The 22,459-nt window shown below is 41.8% G+C and overlaps 1 protein-coding gene across 2 annotated transcripts in view; it reads left to right on the top strand.

Moving 5' to 3' along the window:
- LOC143764898 (uncharacterized) overlaps positions 1–21,757 on the top strand; it is a 36,336-nt gene extending 14,579 nt beyond the window's left edge. Inside the window, exons 2-3 of one of the 2 annotated variants that reach the window (XM_077250985.1) lie at positions 2,780–2,930; positions 17,564–21,757. In XM_077250985.1, coding sequence (XP_077107100.1) covers positions 17,712–21,233 — 3,522 coding nt within the window. In that variant the 5' untranslated portion in view covers positions 2,780–2,930; positions 17,564–17,711 and the 3' untranslated portion in view covers positions 21,234–21,757. The remainder of the gene's footprint in view (positions 1–2,779; positions 2,931–17,563) is intronic. The other variant, XM_077250986.1, reaches the window with a different exon arrangement.
- The last annotated feature ends 702 nt before the right edge of the window (positions 21,758–22,459 follow it).

Raw genomic sequence — 22,459 nt, 5'->3', positions numbered from 1 at the left:
GGCTGTAAGTCATTAGTAATTTTGGTCAGGGCAGTTTCGGTGGGTGGTGGGGGCGGAAGCCAGATTGGAGAATGTCAAGGAGAGAGTTAGATGAGAGGTGGGAGGAAAGTTGAGCATGGACATACTGCTCAAGGAGTTTTGAAGCAAACGGGAGCAGTGATATGGGGCGAAAGCTGGGCATAGCAGTTGGGTCAAGGTTAGTTTTTTTGAGGATGGGTGTGATGGTGGCGTGTTTGAAAGCAGAGGGGAAGGTACCAGAAGATAGGGATAGGTTGAAGAGATGGGTTAGGGCTGGAATGAGCATGTTAATGAGGTTGGGGAGCAGGTAGGAAGGGATGGGGTCAAGTGCACAAGTGGTGAGGTGTGATTTGGAAAGGAGGCGAGTGAGCTCTCCTCCAGTGATGTTGGAGAGGGAGGTTATTAGGGAAGGGCAGAGGTCTGGTATATGGAGTGGTTAGGGTGGTGGAACAGTAAAGGTTTGCCTTGTTTGGTCAATCTTGTTTTTGAAGTAGGTGGCAAAGTCCTGGGAAGAGATGAGGGGAGTTGGAGGTGGCAGTGGTGGGCGGAGGAGAAAGTTAAATGTGCTGAACAGTTGTTTTGGGTTGTAGGATAATGAAGATGCAAGGTTTGTGAAATAGGTCTGGTTAGCAGAGGTGAGGTCTGATTTGAAGGCAAGTGTAGCTTTTTTTGAAAGCAGTGAAGTCGTCTGGCAGGCGTGTTTACTTCCAATGCCGCTCCGCATTCCTGGATGCTTGTCAAAGTTTTTTGGTGAGATTGTTATGTCAGGGTTGCCTATTGATTTGTCGCATTTTGCCATGCATGAGAGGGGCAACGGAATCTATGGCTGATGTGAGGGTGGAGTTATAGAAAGCGGTGGCACTGTCCATGTCGTGGAGTGACGATATGGAGGACAGGTAGAAGAGAGTCTGAGAGTCTGTGAATGTCTAGGTGTGCGAGGTTTCTGCGAGGATGTGGTAATGGCTGGACATGGAGGGCAGGTGAGGAGGACAAGGATGAGAAGGTGAGTAGATGGTGGTCAGATAGGGGGAAGGGAGAGGTGAGATTAGATATGGAACAGAGGCGGGTGAAGATGAGGTCTAGTGTATGTCCGTCTGTAGGGGTAGCTGTGGAGGACCACTGAGCAAGTCCAAAGGATGAAGTAAGGGCCATGAGCTTGGAGGCTGCTGGCTGGCTGGTTCCCATATAATAGTGTAATACTGCACATTATGTTACATCTCCCCATCTAATAGTGTAATACTGCACATTATATTACATCTCCCCATATAATAGTGTAATACTGCACATTATATTACGTCATCCCATATAATAGTGTAATACTGCACTTTACATGACATCTCCCCATATAAGTGTAATATTGCACATTATGTTACATCTCCCCATATAATTGTGTAATACTGCACATTACATCTCCCCATATAATCGTGTAATACAGCGCATTATAATTCATCTCCCATATAATAGTGTAATACTGCACATTGTTACATCTCCCAATATACTAGTGTAATACTGCACATTATATTACATCTCCCCATATAATCGTGTAATACTGCACATTATATTACATCTCCCCATATAATAGTGTAATACTGCACATTACGTTATATTACATCTCTCTGTATAATAGTGTAATACTGCACATTATATTACTATATTCCACCTCCCCATAAAATAGTGTAATAATGCACATTATATTACATCTCTCCATATAATAGTGTAATACTGCACATTATATTATTATATTACATCTCCCAATACAATAATGTATACTGCTACTGCACATTATATTACATCTCCCCATATAATAGTGTAATACTGCACATTATATTATTATATTCCACCTCCCCGTAAAATAGTGTAATAATGCACATTATATTACACCTCCCCGTAAAATAGTGTAATACTGCACATTATATTACATCTCCCCATATAAATAGTGTAATACTGCACATTATATTACATCTCTCCATATAATAGTGTAATTCTGCACGTTATGTTACATATCCCCATATAATAGTGTAATACTGCACGTTATATTACATCTCTCCATATAATAGTGTAATTCTGCACGTTATATTACATATCCCCATACAATAGTGTAATACTGCTACTGCACATTATATTACATCTCCCCTTATAATAGTGTAATACTGCACATTATATTAATATGTTACATCTCCCCATACAATAGTGTATACTGCTACTGCACATTATATTACATCTCCCCATATAATAGTGTAATACTGCACATTATATTATTATATTACATCTCCCCATATAAATAGTGTAATACTCCACATTATATTGTAATATTATTGTTATTATTTATTTATATAGCACCATTAATTCCATGGTGCTGTACATGAGAAAGGGGTTACATACAGAGTTACAGATATCATTTACCGTAAACAGGTTTACAATGACAGACTGGTACAGAGGGGAGAGGACCCTGTCCTTGCGGACTTACATTCTATTGTTATATTACATCTCCCCATATAAATAGTGTAATACTGCACATTATATTGTATTACATCTGATGGGAGATTATGCTCTACTTGGGAGGTGCATATTGTAAAGGTAATTTAAGATTACCAAGAACTGGCACAGGGAGCTTCTTTAGCTTAGGTAATAGAGCTCTTTCTCTGCAGCATATGTGTGTTCCAGGTATGAATGATGAGGAGATAAGAGGCATATTTGGTAACTGTTCTCACGTTGTCATCGCCATTGACATTGATGCCTCTCATTGCATCTTGAACTGCAGGTAAACTCAAGTCTGACTGATTTTACCACAACCCCCAATGTCTTCACCTGGCCACAGTGGTCACCATGGCCTGAGGTCCTATATCCAGAAACAACGATCTCGGTATGTGAAGGCGTGATAATGGAGACTGACCAGTTCCTCACATCAGTGGGTAAGATGCCAGGAATAGTGTTTAGAAACACTTCTGAGGTTTGGGCATGTCCACAGCCTCAACAGGTTTATGTGTATAGTTATAATGGCCAGCAACACATTGCAGCCCCTCTGTGCAAATCCAGCAGCTTTACTTCTCACCCGTATTCTGCCGATAGCTCTACGAGATCACAAGCAGGGAATTCAGCTCTGCCAATTATTTCTTGTCCAGAGGCTATGAGCAAGCTGCCACTGACGGGTCACTTAGGGTAAGGCCAGATGAAGAGTCTGAGATGCGCCCCTGAACAATCAATTTTGTGGGGGAACAGCAATAATGTTTGGCTGATTGTAATTGGATGCTCAGTTTTGCGTGATGGAACCGCTGTTCCCCAGCACAATCAAGCGTGTTAAGCAATTACAAAGCTGTAGCAGGAAAGGGGGACTTTACTCTTTGGTGTCATTCAAATGTCCATTTTTTCCTCGTATGTAAAAAAAAAAAAAAAAAAAGGACCAATTTTCATCAGTGTGCTGGATCAGTTTTTTGTCAGTATTTGGTTATAGTGTCTATTTTCTCCTTGTTATGCCCTTTGAAATCCACTTTTAAAATCTGCGCGTGCTATGCAAAGGTTGTTCCAAACATCTTGGAAATCTAACCACAGATCTTTTGTGGATGCAGGCTTGTACAAATCTTTCGGTCTTTTCATGTAATCCGACACTGATGAGGTCAGTGCTCTGTGTGAGTGTGTGGGGGTCATATCATCTTTACTTCCATGTTTGGAGTCATTTTTCTACTGCAGAATAAATGTGGAGCCAACAGATGCCTCCCTGATGGTATTTCATGATGGATAAGTGACTTCCTGTATTTTTCAGCTTTGAGAACTCTAAAGGTACCTTCACACGAAGCGACGCTGCAGTGATAGCGACAACGATGCCGATCGCTGCAGCGTCGCTGTTTGATCGCTGGAGAGCTGTCACACAGACCGCTCTCCAGCGACCAACGATGCCGAGGTCCCCGGGTAACCAGGGTAAACATCGGGTTGCTAAGCGCAGGGCCGCGCTTAGTAACCCGATGTTTACCCTGGTTACCAGCGTAAAAGTAAAAAAAACAAACAGTACATGCTCACCTGCGCGTCCCCCAGCGTCTGCTTCCTGACACTGACTGAGCTCCGGCCCTAACAGCACAGCGGTGACGTCACCGCTGTGCTGTACTTTCACTTTAGGGCCGGCGCCAAGTGTCAGGAAGCAGACGCTGGGGGACGCGCAGAGGTGAGCATGTACTGTTTGTTTTTTTTACTTTTACGCTGGTAACCAGGGTAAACATCGGGTTACTAAGCGCGGCCCTGCGCTTGGTAACCCGATGTTTACCCTGGTTACCAGTGTAAAACATCGCTGGTATCGTTGCTTTTGCTTTCAAACACAACGATACACGGCGATCGGACGACCAAATAAAGTTCTGGACTTTATTCAGCGACCAGCGACATCACAGCAGGATCCTGATCGCTGCTGCGTGTCAAACGAAACGATATCGCTAGCCAGGACGCTGCAACGTCACGGATCGCTAGCGATGTCGTTTCGTGTGAAGGTACCTTTAGAAATAGGTAATTTTGAGAACTGAAGACAAAATAGTCGGCTAAGAACAGCAAAAAAATACCAGCAAACCCAGAAATTGTGTGAGTGTATGTATATTGTAGAAAAAAAATGTTTAGAATTGAGAGTCCTACCAAGATATATATGTTTCCTGTATATTGTAGGGGTTTCAGCTCTCTGCTGGTTGCTTGGTCACGCACAGGGTTTAATACTAGAACAAAGTGAAGTTTATTTTCCTTCATAAACTTTGTAGCTCCAAAAGGAAAATCGCTTTCTTCAGCACAAATAAATAACAAAACAGTCCTTTTTTACGAGAAAACAAATTAAACGGTCTCACCAACTTGCTGTCACAGGCACTTCTCTGTCTCTAAGGCTATGTGCACACTTTGCGGGGTCCTCTGCGGGTTCTCCCGCAGCGGATTTGATAAATCTGCAGGGCAAAACCGCTGCGGTTAGCCCTGCAGATTTATCGCAGTTAGTTTTGCGGTTTCCGCTGCGGGTTTACTCCTATACTATTGATGCTGCATATGCAGCAATATGCAGCATCAATAGTAATGTTAAAAATAATAAAAAATGGTTATATACTCACCCTCTGACGTCCCGATCTCCTTGGCGCTGCACGCGGCGGTCCGGTTCCAAAGATGCTGTGCGAGAAGGACCTTCGTGACGTCACGGTCATGTGACCGCGGCGTCATCACGGTCATGTGACCGCGACATCACCGCAGGTCCTGCTCGCACAGCAACCTTGAGACCGGACAGCCGCGTGCATCGCTGAGAGGTGAGTATATCATTATTTTTTATTTTTATTCTTTTTTTACACTAATATGGTTCCCAGGGCCTGGAGGAGAGTCTCCTCTCCTCCACCCCGGGTACCATCTGCACATTATCCGCTTACTTCCCGCATCGTGGGCACAGCCCCATGTGGGAAGTAAGCGGATCAATGCATTCCTATGGGTGCAGAATCGCAGCGATTCTGCACAAAGAAGTGACATGCTGCGGAATGTAAACCGCTGCGTTTCTGCGCGGTTTTTCCCGCAGCATGTGCACAGCGGATTGCGGTTCCCATAGGGTATACATGTAAATGTAAATGCTATGGAAACTGCTGCGGACCCGCAGCTACAGAAACGCTGCAGATCCGCGGTAAAACCCGCAAAATGTGAACATGGCCTAATAAAGACTGTCTACAATGAATGGTCTTTCTCCAGCTCCAGCCCCCTAAGGGTATGTGCACACGATGCAGATTTAGTGCAGAATTGATGCAGAACTGCAGCAGATTTTTCTGCTGCAGAACTGCACTGTGATTTACAGTACAATGTAAATCAATGTGAAAAAAAAAAAGCTGTGCACATGGTGCAGAAAAATCTGCGCAGAAACGCTGCAGATTTCAAAGAAGTGCATGTCACTTCTTTTGTGCGTTTCTGCAGCGTTTCTGCACCCCTCCATTAATAGAAATCTGCAGTGCACAAAAACTGCACAAAAAACGCACTAAAAAACGCACTAAATGCATAAAAAAACGTAACTGCGGATTCTGCCAGGAGATGCAGATTTAGTGCAGAAAATTCTGCACCACGTTTCCTACGTGTGCACATAGCCTTAGACTGCCTGGACTTTACTACAATGACTCCCCTAATCTCAGCTGAAGATGACAGTCATCCAAGTAGGCAGCTGCATAGTTTTTGTGAGGAGCTAGGACACGGTCCATTGCTCTCTGAAAGGTTGCAGAAGCTCCTTGTAACGCAAAAGGAATCTTGACATATTGATAATACCCCTTTCATAAACAGACAGGAAAGCCTCGACGTTGTCTTCCAAAGTAATTTTCTGTGTATTGTTTGGCTCACCCGAGTACCATCTCTTTAGCATGCGGGGAGGTGCAGCAGATTTGTCTGGACAAATTGCTTAATAAGCTCCTTCATGCTTTCAGATCAAGTTTGCAACGCTGTAGCTGCCTTTACCCAGGACATTCAAACTTTAAACTATAATCACCTTTGCTCTTTGGGACCTTTGCCTGCTTTCAAATACCAATTGTAGGGTTTTCAGCTCTTTGATAGCTGCTTGCACACGAAGAGGCACAGGGTTTCATATCACAACAAAATAACGTCTATTGTCCTTCATAAACTTTGTAGCTCCAAAAGGAAAACAGCTTTTTTTAGCACAAATGAGTAACAAAACAGTCCTATCTTTGGGTGTAAGGCAAAAAAAAAAAAAATGTTCCCAACTTGCTGTCACAGGCACTTCTCCGACACGTAACTGCCATCCATGATCTTATCCACTGCCTTCTTACAATAATATACATACTGTGGGGAAAAAAAGTATTTAGTCATCCACCAATTGTGTAAGTTCTTCAACTTAAAAGGATGAGAGAGGCCTGTAATTGACATCATAGGTAGATCACAACTATGAGAGTCAAAATGAGAAAAGAAATCCAGAAAATCACCTTGTTTGATTTGGCAAGATTTATTTTGCAAATTATGGTGGAAAATAAATATTTGGTCACCTAAAAATATGCAAGATTTCTGGCTCTCACAGACCTGTAGCTTCTTTAGGAGGCTCCTCTATCCTCCACTCATTACCTGTAGTAATGGCACCTGTTTGAACTTTTTATCAGTATAAAAGACACCCGTCCACAACCTCAAACAGTCCCACTCCAAACTCCATTATGGTGAAGAATAAACAGCTGTTGAAGGACACCAGAAACAAAATTGTAGCCCTACACCAGGCTGGGAAGACTGAATCTGCAATAGGCAAGCAACTTGGTGTGATGAAATCAAGACATACAAGACCACTGATAGTCTCCCTCGATCTGGGGCTCCATGCAAGATCTCACCCCTTGGGGTCAAAATGATCACAAGAACGGTGAGTAAAAATCCCAGAACCACACGGGGGACCTAGTGAATGACCTGCATAGAGCTGGGACCACCGTAACAAAGGCTACCATCAGTAACACGCCGCCAGAGACTCAGGTCCTGCAGTGCCAGACATGTCCCCCTGCTTAAAGCAGTACATGTCTGGGCCCATCTTAAGTTTGCTAGAGAGCATTTGGATTATCCAGAAGAGTATTGGGAGAATGTCATATGGTCTGATGAAACCAAAGTAGCGCTGTTTGGTAGAAACAAAACTTGTCGTGTTTGGAGGAGACATTATGCTAAGATGCATCCAAAGAACACCATACCTACTGTGAAGCATGGGGGTGGCAACATCATTCTTTGGGGCTGTTTCTCTGCAAAGGTACAAGGACGATTGATCTGTGTACATGAAAGAATGAATGGGGCCATGTATCATGAGATTTTGAGTGCAAACCTCCTTCCATCAGCAAGGGCATTGAAGATGAAACGTGGATGGGTCTTTCAGTATGATAACGATTCCAAGCACACCGCCAGGGCAATGAAGGAGTGGCTTCGTAAGACGTATATCAAGGTCCTGGAGTGGCCTAGCCAGTCTCCAGATCTCAACCCCATAAAAAACCTTTGGAGGGAGTTGAAAGTCCGTGTTGCTCAGCTACTGGCCCAAAATATCACTGCTCTAGAGGAGATCTGCGTGGAAGAATGGACCAACATACCACTAACAGTGTGCGCCAACCTTGTGAAGACTTACAGAAAATGTTTGACCTCTGTCATTGCCAACAAAGGATATATAACAAAATATTGAGATGAACTTTTGTTAATGACCAAATACCGTATATACTCGAGTATAAGCCGAGATTTTCAGCCCAAATTTTGGGGCTGAAAGTGCCCCTCTCGGCTTATACTCGAGTCACGGTCTGTGGCAGGGTCGGCGGGTGAGGGGGAGAGAGCGCTGAGGCATACTTACCTAGTCCCGGCGATCCTGACGCTCCCCCTGCCCGTCACACTGTCTTCGGGTGCCGCAGCTCTTCCCCTGTACAGCGGTCACGTGGGACCGCTCATTAGAGAAATGAATATTCATTTCTCTAATCAGCGGTGCCGGTGACCGCTGATAGAGGAAGAGGCTGCGGCACCCGGAGACCGGCTGTCCGGGGGAAGGAGCCAGGGACGCCGGGAGCAGGTAAGTATCGCATATTTACCTGTCCACGATCCACACGCCGGGCGCCGCTCTGTCTTCCCGGCGTCTCTCCGCTCTGACTGTGCAGGTCAGAGGGCGCGATGACGCATATAGTGTGCGCGGCGCCCTCTGCCTGATCAGTCAGTGCGGAGAGACGCCGGGACCGGACGCTGGGGAGCTGCAAGCAAGAGAGGTGAGTATGTGTTTTGTTTTTTTTATTGCAGCAGCAGCAGCAGCAGCGTTATATATGGCACAGATTTATGTGGAGCATCTATGGGGCCAAACTGAACGGTGCAGAGCATATAGGGCACAGCTATATAAGGAGCATCTATGGGGCCAAACTGAACGGTGCAGAGCATATAGGGCACAGCTTTATAAGGAGCATCTATGGGGCCATACTGAACGGTGCAGAGCATTCCATATGGGGCAGCTTTATAATGAGCATCTATGGGGCCAAACTGAACGGTGCAGAGCATATATGGCACAGCTTTATATGGAGCATCTATAGGGCCATAATGAACGGCGCAGAGCATTGTATATGGGGCACAGCTTTATAAGGAGCATCTATGGGGCCATACTGAACGGTGCAGAGCATTGTATATGGGGTACAGCTTTATATGGAGCATCTATGGGGCCATAATGAACAGTGCAGAGCATTATATATGGCACAGCTTTATAAGGAGCATCTATGGGGCCAAACTGAACGGTGCAGAGCATATAGGGAACAGATTTATAATGAGCATCTATGGGGCCAAACTGAACGGTGCAGAGCATATAGGGCACAGCTTTATAATGAGCATCTATGGGGCCAAACTGAACGTTGCAGAGTATATAGGGCACAGCTTTATAATGAGCATCTATGGGGCCAAACTGAACGGTGCAGAGCATATATGGCACAGCTTTATATGGAGCATCTATAGGGCCATAATGAACGGTGCAGAGCATTGTATATGGGGCGCAGCTTTATATGGAGCATCTATGGGGCCATAATGAACGGTGCAGAGCATTCTATATGGCACAGCTATATATGGATAATATATGGGGCAATAATCAATGGTATGGAGCATTATATATGGCACAGCTTTATATGGAGCATCTATGGGGCAATAATGAATGGTATGGAGCATCTATTTTTATTTTTGAAATTCACCGGTAGCTGCTGCATTTTCCACCCTAGGCTTATACTCGAGTCAATAAGTTTTCCCAGTTTTTTGTGGCAAAATTAGGGGGGGGCGGCTTATACTCGGGTCGGCTTATACTCGAGTATATACGGTACTTATTTTCCACCATAATTTGCTAAATAAATCTTGCCAAATCAGACAAGGTGATTTTCTGGATTTGTTTTCTCATTTTGACTCTGAGTTTGTGGTCTACCTATGATGTCAATTACAGGCCTCTCTCATTTCTTTTACGTGGGAGAACTTGCACAATTTGTGGATGACTAAGTACTTTTTTTCCCCCGCTGTACTTATTCAAAGGAAGAGACAGAGCAGAAGCAGCTTATGTGTTTAGCAAATGCAGGTGGGGTCAGAGGCACAGAGGGAGCAGCCAGAAGCATAAGAAATACTGGTAACTGGTGTATACAGCAGAATCTCTGAGGCGAGAAAACTGGATATCTACACAAGTTTGCAGGAGTAGTTAGGAAACCAGGAAGCCACTGTGATGACACCAGTGGTGTCACTGCTGCTGCCTAGGGGGCGCTATCAGGGAGCAAGGGAACGAGCGCAGGGAGTGCAGGAACCAGGCACGCTGTGTGCAAGGACCTGACACAAAGCAGTGAGCACAGGACCTGGCGCTGAGCAGTCACGTGACCAGGAAGTGGAGTCACCGCACATGAGTGCAGGGAAGATAACTGAATGCATGAAGTGCAAGGCACAGAGAGTAAAACGTGGTCAAGGAAAGTGGAGGGTTAAAAGCCAGATGAGAGCGTAGTACCTAGGGATAAGACAAACAGTAAACGGAGACAAGCCAAGGGGTCAGATAACCGGAAAGGACAGAGCAGTACAAAGCAGGATACAGAGGCAGGAGTCAGGGGACAAATCGAGTCATACACAGCAAAGCACACAAGCACAGAGGAACAACGTTTACGGACGAGTAACCTGAGTAAGCAACCACAAACCGAGAATACGGAAGTATTGCAACACCAAATCCAGGAACTGCCTACAATAAATAGCTGCCCCAGAACCAAAGAAAGGTGAACTTAATTTAACCCTGTCCTGACCAGGATGGAGGCGGAACCATCCTGTCCAGAGTCATGACAGCCATCAGGAACAGGACACAGGCAGATTACTCTAGCACTGACTAGAGACTGGGGTGGAGTTATAAAGCAGGAAGACAAAGAGCACATGAGACAAAAGTCGCCACCTTGAATGACGCTAAGCTGTGTATATGTGCATGCGGGTAATAGAAAGTTGAATAAAATGATACTAATGCCTTATTCCAGAGAATTCCATGTTTTTCTTAATATGTAAATGAGCTGTTAAAATCTATGGGTAGGACACTGATTTGTCTGAGATAGATCTCTGCCTCCAGAACTTATTATAAATGAAAGGGGTCATTACCAGTGTGACATATTTAACGACTGACAGTCTTCTCTCTTGATCTACATGTCTCACAGTGGTAACATGGATAACGCTAATTGCGATACTCCACTTGTACCAATACATAAATAGTAACTTAATAAAGAAATAAAACTACTCTAAAGTCCAAAACAAACTGATATAATAAATAGACTATAATAACAATACTAATATAATTATTAAAGAGGTTTTCTACTTGGATTCCAAAAAGCTCAACAATACATAAAATGACAAATAGAGAAGGTACTTGTCCTCTTTATGTGCTGTAATATAGTCTGTATTAGCCTTGCTGATCACAGTTGCAATTTAATAATATATTGTGCGTTTTGTAGGAGTTTACAGTTTTAGGGGCTCCGGAGATTAAGACATAGTGGATATTGTCCAAGCTATATGTAGAATCAGCAGTAGAATGCACCTCGTTAAATAGTGTGTGGTATTGCAATATAGTTTTGGAGTTGGTGTTTGAATAGGGATAATGCAATGCCCTAGCTCGCCCATATTTCCCCGGAAAGATGCCAGGTCCACTTGCCTTGCCTTATCTCCTGTATCTGCCCTCCGTCTGTACCCTTCCCCCACCCAGGAAAGAGGGGAGCAGCCGTGCACCACAGTATACCAACCAGACAAACAAGACAACATGAACAAGGGCAACTGAAAATATCAGGCATACAAATATTCACTCACATATAACAGGAATGCATCGGGGAGTGGAGGATGGGGAAAACACAAAGTAGGAGAAGGAAAGGGAATTATCACAATTGCAAACCCAAGCAACAGTCACTGATATATATTCACTAAACAACTATCCTCCCAGCCATGCACCATAAGCTAGTTCTGACGATGTGTGTCAGTCAGGACACAGATTATATAGTGGATAGGAATGGCTAACCGTACTCAGCTGGAAGCCCAGACTCCCAGAGCTCCCAACTGTCATGATCCAGTCCGGGGTTTGTTTCTGATTGTTTTCTCCCCCCCGAGATGTCATGCGGTGATTTAATCTTCCTTGCCTCGTTATGGCATCTGTCTGGCTATTTCAGTCCGCTGTTACCTGCAAGCAGTGTCAGTTATAGTTCCTGTCTCTGGCTTGAGCAGCTGACCCCGTTATACTCTGATTTATCCTTTGCCCGTTTACCTAGGTCCCGTTCATGTGTTCCCCTGTGACTTCTCTTGTTGTTATACTCGCTCTCCATATTGTGAACTCTTGGTATTTGACTCGGCTTGTTCGCTGACCTGTTTGTCTTGCATTTCTGGCTTTCCTGCGCCCGTTTGGCTCTGACTTTTTTGGCTTGTTTCCAACCACGTGTATTGCTGTGACCTCTGGTACTTCATTCCCTCTCTGTTACTGACCCGGCTTTGTCTGACTACTCTTTCGCCACCTAGTGACTCCTGCCTGCTGCTCTGTGATTTCACTGTGAGTAGACCTGTTTTCTTTCACCCGCACCCCCTCGTGGAGGTTGTGTGCTGCCAAAAGAAATTAACACATTTTAAAAATCAGGTGAAGTCCTTCTTTTCAACGCAGTAGTAGGAGCAATCAGATGCTGTGGTCTTCTGGCTCTTCTCTGTTGTTGTAACCCCATGACAATATATTTCACTCTCTGACAGAAGTTATGTCGCTTATCCATGTTATGTAAATAAAAGCTTATAACCTGATGTTAAATTCATCCATGGGTTGTATAAATTATTCTTTTGAAAGCTGAAACCCTCCGAAATGTAGTTTAGGTTTAGAAAATAAATTGGCATCAATGCAGAAATATTGATCAGTTAACACAGAATGGTCAGATTTTGGCAAGACAAAAGTTTTGTCACCCACAGAAAGTAATGTGATATTCAAACAAATAATTAACTTAAAATACAAATAAATGTTGCATAACATTGGTGAATGAAGTTGTGGTGCTATTAGTCATATTTAATATTTTGCGTGACTTCCATGAGCTTGAAGGACTGCATCCATGCGGTTCAACAATGATTCATACAGTTTATTAATGAAAACAACCACAGGTGGATAAACCACACCACAACCGAGTATAATCCTTAATGTATTCTTTTATTAAAGAACAATTACAAATGACATGAAATACACATTAAAATGAGAAAAACTGGAAAACCAATAAACAGGACACAAGCAGTGACCGGCACATAAAGCCTATAGCAACAGAGTAGAAATTCAATGCCCCATAAAGTGCTAGCAATAATATAATCACACAGCTATGTCAATGCCAAAGTGTAACAGCTTCAGCAGTCACACCATTTGAACAATGCCTGGTGTCAAAGACATCCACATGGTATTCAGTGTGTGCGATGGCTGAGCTCAACATAAAGGATTAACATGCTGCTGAATAATAAATAGGGCAACCTATATAACATAAATCAATAGCATAATTTCACATTAGAACAAGTGTACAATGTGAACATGTAAAGAGATAGGCAAAGACCCTTAACATAAAAATATAACTGAAAGAGGCATGATATACTCACTAAATGTTATAAAGGCAGAGTGCCGGTACCATGTTGGTCCCTGCCGCCCCAACGCACGTTTCGTAGAGACTTCCTCAGGAGGCGTGCATTGGGGGGAGGGTTTCAACCTTTTATATCATGTCCAGCCAATCATAACATAGAACTAATCCTGATTACAAACATATAACAGATGTGCGCAGACAGCCCATACTAACATCTAATGATGTCCGGTAATAACGGCGCATGCGCAGCCGCCACAGCAACCACGGGACCATCCAGGAAGCGGCCGTGGAGCGCAAGCAAGCAGGGTCGTCATGGAGACGACCATGAGTGCCGAGCGCCGCCCACCAGATGATCCGGCGCCATGGAAGCGGCGCATGTGCACACCGGACACCAAAGAATCAAAGGAAGAAAGTAAACACGAGAGTGAATGTACCGTGGTAGAGAGATAAAAGGGCCGATATAAGAAATAAGGTGACTATGTGCATATAATAATAATGAGCGTGTCTATTTTCTGGGTTTCTGGGTCTATTTTGGATCCATACGGGCTCCAGTAGGTCTCCTGCAGTATTTGCGACGGCTGTGGTGTAATTCTACTGAGGATTCATCAGAGAAATCCACCTTCTGACACTTTTCCAGCATCCATCTGTTTAGCAGGCTGTGGGACTTTGCAAATGCCACACGGTTATTTATTTGCCTTTTGTTTACTGCTGGGCTTCTGGGCACTGATTCAACAATGGAGGCCATTTCAAGACAGAATCCTACAAACTGTTCTAGTTGACACAGGGACTTGAGGTGACCAGGTCTGTTGGAGCTCTGATGCAGTGGAAGAGGGGCTTGCTTTGGATTTTCTAACCAACAAACATTCATCTTGAGCAGTTGTCTTGCGGGGTCTGCCGGACCTGGGCTTGTCAAACACATCTCCAGTCTCTGCAAATCTTTTTTTAATTCTTTGTACTTGACGCTGAGACACATTAAAGGTGCCAGCCACCTCTGCAGTGGATCTGGTCTTCAGCCTCTTGATAATCCAGGCTTTGGTCGCAGGGTGGAATTTTGGCATTTTGTCAGAGCTCAAGTTGCAGTGCAAGTGAAGGTCTGGGATGCTGGGTTTCTTTTTATACACACACACTAATTAACCGATCATTTACTGAACACAGGTGAGGATATAACTAGGATTGGGTGCATTATATGACCAGGTGACAAAACTTTTGTCTTGCCAAAAACTGACCATTCTGTGTCCGTTAACTGATCAATATTTCTGCATTGATCCCAATTTATTTTTCTTAACATAAACCACATTTCGGAGGGTTTCGGCGTTCAAAAGAATAACTTATACAACCAATGGATGAATTCAACGTCATGTTATAAGCTTTTATTTACATAAGATGGATAAGCGACATAACTTCTGTCAGGGAGTGTAGTAGCAATGTATCTCGGTGATTGAACTGAAAGTCATAACTGTTACTATGCTTATCTACAGAGAGATAAATCTAAAAATAGGTAATTTCTAAAAGTTTAAAAAGAGAATGGCTTTGGCAAAAAAAAAAAATTCTTGCAGATGAGACAGGGAAGAAGTCCAGGAGCAGAAGAGTGAAGATGTGCTAAGAATCGTGGAAGCAGGAATACAAAATTCTATCAGAATGTACTCAATGGTAATGAAAAAGTTATCCATTCAAACCGTTTTTCTATTTGAAGATTACTTCTCTAAATATCCAGTTAGCTATCGATGTGAATGGTTAATAATGCAGAACCAGGAAACCGGATCGGATGGCAGCTTCTTTTGAGATACTAACTTTTTGGATTTCACTTAGACATCGGGTGAAACTGAAGAACCAAAAAATTTAAGGAAAGAAATCCAAAGCTGTTTTCCTACACGAATCCCATCAAAGCAACGTGTTTATCTGTTCTTTCTCATCAAATATGGATCTGTAATTAGTTTCAATAAACTTTTAAATTCATTGTAAGGCCTCTTTCACACTTCAGTTGTTTGGCGTCAGTCTAAAACCGCCAGTTTCCTCAAATAACGGATCCGTCATTTTTTTTGGGCGGATCCGTTATTTTCCCATAGACTTGCATTGGCGACGGATTGTGACGGATGGTCATCCTTTCCATCCGTCATGCGACGGATCCGTCGAAATTTGGCGGACGTTGTCTAGACAGACGGACATTGAAAAGTTTTTTGTCAACGCCGAAATGACGGTTCGCGGCGGATCCGTCGCCTCCGTCATTCCATAGAATGGCCGCCTATGGGCGACGGATCCGTCGCGACCGTCATTTCGGCGGATCCGTCGCCCCAATCCACTTTTTCAATTGCACATGCTCCAAAAAGTAGATACTTTTCCCAGACAACCCCCAAGTAACGGATCCGTCAAAAAAAACGGATCCGTTGGAACCGTTTTCTCAACAATTGTGGTCGATCCGTCACTATGTCGGAAGTGACTGACGCCAAACAACTGAAGTGTGAAAGAAGCCTAAGATGAATTCTAGATGATAATGAATAACTCAGTCTCATTGTCAGATCTCAAAGTTTAGTTAATTAAGTGACCAATAAGTGACTAAAATTAGTATAACAATTTTACCAACCATTAGAGAAGTCACAGGAGAATATTCAGAGTAAGGTCAACATTACAAAAGAAGCACCAGCGTCCTTATACCTCATGGAGAAAGTGAAAAAGCATAAATTCAGACCTGTCATAATGATGTACAATAACAAATGATATTGTGGTACTGTGTTAGCCAGAAAAATCGATGTGAATACTTTTTTGCTCAATGATGACAAACCAATTCTCGGAGCGATACCTTTATTGGCTAACCAGAAAATAATATATGTTTGCAAGCTTTCAGAGCACAGAGGCTCCTTCTTCAGGCCGGATTTGTAATCTATGTGCTCTGAAAGCTTGCAAACATATTATTTTCTGGTTAGCCAATAAAGGTATCGCTCCGAGAATACTTTTGTCATTATTGGGCAAAACCTGGCAAAATGAAAGAGAAGGATGGCTGTAACAGGCAAAGGATCATAAAACAGTATTTTTAATCCTCCAATGCATCACATTCTTAAAATGGTGATACCATGTTGACTCTGTATTCTCTGTATTTAGCTTATTCAGACTGTTTAGTACAAAATATATCAATAATTGAGAATTTGTATTATTTACTTATTCAAATAATGCAACTGCTTCTATACATATATATAAAAACCACAACAGGAGGAAAAAAAGGAGGAAAAAACCTCCACTATTCTAGAAAAAACACCACAGAAAAACAGGCAAAGGTGCTTACCTGTCTAGGCCTCAAATCAAATGCACTCTCATGGTGCAGTGGGCCCCAAGTAAAGATGGCGACTACACAGGTGTGGTAATACCAAATGAGACAGCCAGCCTACAATCAGGGATTGGCCGCTGGGCACACCAGTGCAAATAAATAATCTGCAGCAATGTTCACACAGAGTATGCACAGCAACTGGATCCTAGCCTATTAGTAACGCCATGTGGCGGGCTGACCAGTGCTAACTGTAATGCGTCCTGTGTGAACAGAGGCCACAACTTACAAAGCCATCAGGGCCCAACTGCACCTCATATATATATATGTGCAGCTCAAAAATTCACAATGTGGGTGCAAGCCCCCTAGGCATATACCAAACCTTATGTAGTATTTTAAAAAATGGAGGCAGCACACCATTCAGTGTCCAAAATAGAAGTGATTAATTTAATAGCCCATCACAGTGATGTTTCGGCTCATGTTGAGCCTTTTTCAACATGAGCCGAAACGTCGCTGTGATGGGCTATTAAATGAAGCACTTCTATTTTGGCCCCTGAATGGTGTGCTGCCTCCATTTTTTTTTTAAGTTATATATATATATATATATATATATATATATATATATATATATATATATATATATATATATATATATATATTAATACGTATGTATTAGATTTAGATATTTGCTTGGATTCATAATTTAGGTGAAGGCAGTATGCAGTACTATCATGAGTACTTACCTTATATTTCCTTCCAACAGGTCTTTGAAAAGGCCTTCATGGGTTTGGAACACACCGTAACTTTCTAAAGTCAGCTGAACTGAAGGATGGTTGATATATCAAGAAGACAAACATAAAAGAGAACAAATATGAACAACCGCTTATTTGTAATAGCAGAGTTAACATCAAATGAAACATCATAATATTAATATATCTACTACACAGATGGAGTTGAACCAAAATGAACATATTACAGTGACGTCGTGTGAAGAAAAAAGCCAATTAGATGTTGACCATCATGAAAACTTAAATTATAAAAATAACATTTCATGTAAGGATGGTAATAAAGTCTTAATAGATGAAGAAAATCTTGCAGATGCTAAAATAAATTCAGCCCCACATCATACCCAACAACATCCATCTCATGTTAAAGAAGAACTAGTCTCAAATGATGTACAAAGCCTTAAAGAACTCCAAATTTATACATTCCCAAAGTGTATCCACTGGTCAGCTACTCATATTAAGGAGGAACCAGTTTTTCAGATCAGAAAAAACATTATAGACCTTAACACTTCTGCACCTTTACATGATATAAAACAACATTCATCTTCTAATGTTAAAGAAGAGCCAGTCTTGTATGAAGGAGGAAACCTCACAAACCCAAACATTCAGATAACTACAGATAATACACAATATTCCTCTGCTTGTATTAAGGGGGAATCTACCTCATATGACGGACGAAGCCTAACAGATCCAAACATGTATATAACCACAGATACAACACAACAGTATCCAGTTACTTTTATTAAAGAAGAACCATCATTGTGTGGATCAAATATATTTGATTCGAAAATGTGTAGTCCCACAGATCACACACAATATCCATTTACTGAAATAAAGCAGGAAAAAGTGTCATATAATGAAGAAAATCTAAAAGATACAATCTGTAATACATCAATATTTCTTGAAGGACAGTGCACATCTGTTCAAATCAAGGAGGAACCATCTTCTTTTGAAGATGAAAACCTTATGGATGCTCCTGTTCATAAACATGTAGATTATATAAAAGAACAAATGAACTTCGGTGATGAAGAGAAATTTGCAGGCGACACTATTAATTCTTTTACAATTACAGGGGAGTATATCGAAGGGATTGATCAAGCTGAAGAGAAAAGGAAGGCACAAGAAATTAAATCTGCTTCTTTATCCCCCAAGACATCAAAGAACACATATACCTGCCCTGTATGTAAGAGAGGTTTTAATAACCATAGCAACCTTGTGAGACATCAGGAGACACACAAAGGAAAGAAAATGACTTGTAAAGAGTGTGGGGCTGACTTTTGTAATAAAACTGATCTCTCTATACATGTACGGACACACAAAACCAGCAGAAGTTTATACTGCTCTGAATGTGATAAGATATTTGCTAGCAACTCTCATCTTATCATCCATGAGAGAATTCACACAGGTGAGAAGCCATTTGCATGTTCAGAATGTGGGAAACGTTTTTCTAACAAGTCGAATCTTGCCTCACACATGAAGATCCATGGGGGATCAAAACAATTCTGTTGCACAGTTTGTGAAAAATCGTATGCACGGAAAGACAATCTTGTCAGCCATCAACTAATTCATGAAATGGAGGAGATATTCACATGTTCTAAATGTGGACGCAGCTTTGTTGATGAATACAAGTTTATCCGACATCAGAAATTCCACACATTGGACAGACCCTTCTCTTGCAGCCTTTGCGAGAAGCGTTTTACTCACAAGGCGCTGCTACTTCGGCATGAGCGGACGCATATAGATATGAAACAGTTTACGTGTTCAGAATGTGGAAAGTGTTTCCTAAAACACACCGAGCTAATGAAGCATCATACCCAACAACATCTATCTCATGTTAAAGAAGAACTAGTCTCACATGATGTACGAAGCCTTAAAGAACGCCGAATTTATACATTCCCAAAGTGTACACACTGGTCAGCTGCTCATATTAAGCAGGAACCAGTTTTTCAGAACAGAAAAAACATTATAGACCTTAACACTTCTGCACCTTTACATGATATAAAACAACATCCATCTTCTAATATTAAAGAGGAGCCAGTCTTGTATGAAAGAGGAAACCTCACAAATCCAAACATTCAGATAACTACAGATAATACACAACATTCCTCTGATTGTATTAAGGGGGAATCTACCTTACATGATGGACGAAGCCTAACAGATCCAAGCATGTGTATAACTGCTGATACAACACAGCAATATCCAGTTACTTTTATTAAAGAAGAACCATCACTGTGTGGATCAAATATATTAGATCCGAAAATGTGTGCTCCCACAGATCACACACAAGATCCATCTATTGAAATAAAGCAAGAAAAAGTGTCATATAATGAGGAAAATCTAAACGATACAATCGGTAATACACCAATATTTCGTACAGGACAGTGCCCATCTGTTCAAATCAAGGAGGAACCATCTTCTTTTGAAGATGAAAACCTTATGGATGCTCCTGTTCATAAACATGTAGATAATATAAAAGAACAAACAAACTTCGATGATGAAGGGAAATTTGCAGGCAACAGTATTAATTCTTTTACAATTACAGGGGAGTATATCGAAGGGATTGATCAAACTGAAGAGAAAAAGAAGGCACAAGAAATTAAATCTGCTTCTTTATCCCCTGATACATCAAAGTACACATATACCTGCCCTGTATGTAAGAGAGGTTTTAATAACCATGGCAACCTTGTGAGACATCGGGAGACACACAAAGGAAAGAAAATGACTTGTACAGAGTGTGGGGCTGACTTTTGTAATAAAACTGATCTCTCTGCACATGTACGGAAACACAAAACCAGCAGAAGTTTATACTGCACTGAATGTGATAAGATATTTGCTAGCAACTCTCATCTTATCATCCATGAGAGAATTCACACAGGTGAGAAGCCATTTGCTTGTTCAGAATGTGGGAAACGTTTTTCTAACAAGTCCAATCTTGCGGAACACATGAGGGTCCACAGGGGATCAAAACAATTCTGTTGCACAGTTTGTGGAAAATCATATGCACGGAAAGACAATCTTGTCAGCCATCAACGAATTCATGAAATGGAGGAGACATTCATATGTTCTAAATGCGGACGCAGCTTTGTGGATGAATACAAGTTTATCCGACATCAGAAATTCCACACATTGGACAGACCCTTCCCTTGCAGACTTTGTAGGAAGCGTTTTACTCATAAGGCGCTGCTACTTCGGCACGAGCGGACGCATATAGATATGAAACAGTTTATGTGTTCAGAGTGTGGAAAGTGTTTCCTAAAACACACCGAGCTGATGAAGCATCAAAGATCTCATACTGGGGAGAAACCATTCATTTGTGTCGAATGTGGAAAGTGTTTTAGCACAGGGTCAGGTCTTATAAACCACAAAAAAATACATACTAGTGAAAAACCATTTGCCTGTCCTGAATGTGGGAATAAATTCAAGCAGAAGAACAACCTTGTTAGACACCAGAGAGTCCACACTGTGCTGAAACCTTACACGTGTAATGACTGTGGAAAAGGATTTACTACCAAGTCCAACTTCAACATACATCAAAGGATTCACACTGTGAGAAGACAGCTCTCCTGCCCTGAATGTGGCAAGCATTTCCCATATAAAAGCAAACTAAAGGAACATCTGGAAAGTCATGAGAAAAGCTATGATCCCTAGACTTCCAACCTTAGATGCTGTACTGTGCATAGTATGTTTATAGACATTAGATAAATACCTACAACGGTATTCCAGCATTCAGTGCTACCAGTGCGGTTCTGCCTGATGCTTGTCCACATACCGCTGACGAAAAACCCCCAACAGAAGTATTTTACCTCCAGGTGTCAAATGTATGCTCTAGTATAATGTACGTTTCAGCTGATATTTAGCTGAGGTCTTTACCAGGCTTATTATTTCATACTATGTCTATCAGTGTACTGTGCTTATCAGTCTATAATATTGCTGTCTTAGCTCATATTAGAATGTTAGCTGGACAGAAACTATCCAAGCCGACAAGTCTTAATGAGTTCCGCACAGTAATGCATTGGTATGACATTTAGCACTGTCTTCTGTGATGACAATGAATCTTTTTTTTCTATAAAATACTTTTTCTTTGTCTTATTGCTAACATGGGTGAATTAAATATTGTATACGTAATTTACTGCAGCATAATAAAGAAAATTAAATTTTCTCTTTTTCCCAGCACAAATAGTTTTGGCCTACATCGATAAAAAAAAAAGTCATAATATGCACCAAATCTTTAGGCTCTAATTCATCATTTGCATTTTTTTTAAATGCCTTGGAGTGACTTGTATACAAAATACTAGAAATGATGGCACCAACAAATGATTTGGGATCAACCTAACCCATACCTAGAAAAGTGTCAAAAGCAGGGGGAGAGAACCGATGTATGCAAATACATAGGGATCACCTAAAAAAATCTACTTGCAGAGATATGCGGCATTCCCTGGTTAGGAGATGAGGTGCTCAACTATGGTTCCAACCCATTATCAAGCAAGTGAGGAACTTGGTACTCAAAACATTTCGGTCCTAATGTTGAACCTTCATCAGAACTGTAGAAAAATGTATGAAAAATAGCAGTAACAAGTGATAACAAAACATACAGTGGTGTGAAAAAGTGTTTGCCCCTTCCTGAATTCCTATTCTTTTACATGTTTGTTACAATTAGTTTCAGATCACCAAACAAATTTAAATATTAGACAAAAACAACAGAAATAATCACAAACTGCAGTTTTTAAATGAAGGTCTTTATTATTATAGGAAAAATAAATCCAAACCTACAGGGCCCTGTGTGAAAAAGTGATTGCCCCCTAAACCTAATAACTAGTTGAGCCACCCTTAGCAGCAATAATTGCAATGAAGTATTTGCGATAATTGGCAAGAAG

Source organism: Ranitomeya variabilis, chromosome 4 (genome assembly GCF_051348905.1).
Source record: "Ranitomeya variabilis isolate aRanVar5 chromosome 4, aRanVar5.hap1, whole genome shotgun sequence".
Taxonomy (NCBI): Eukaryota; Metazoa; Chordata; class Amphibia; order Anura; family Dendrobatidae; genus Ranitomeya; species Ranitomeya variabilis.
This window is presented reverse-complemented; position numbering and strand designations above follow the sequence as displayed.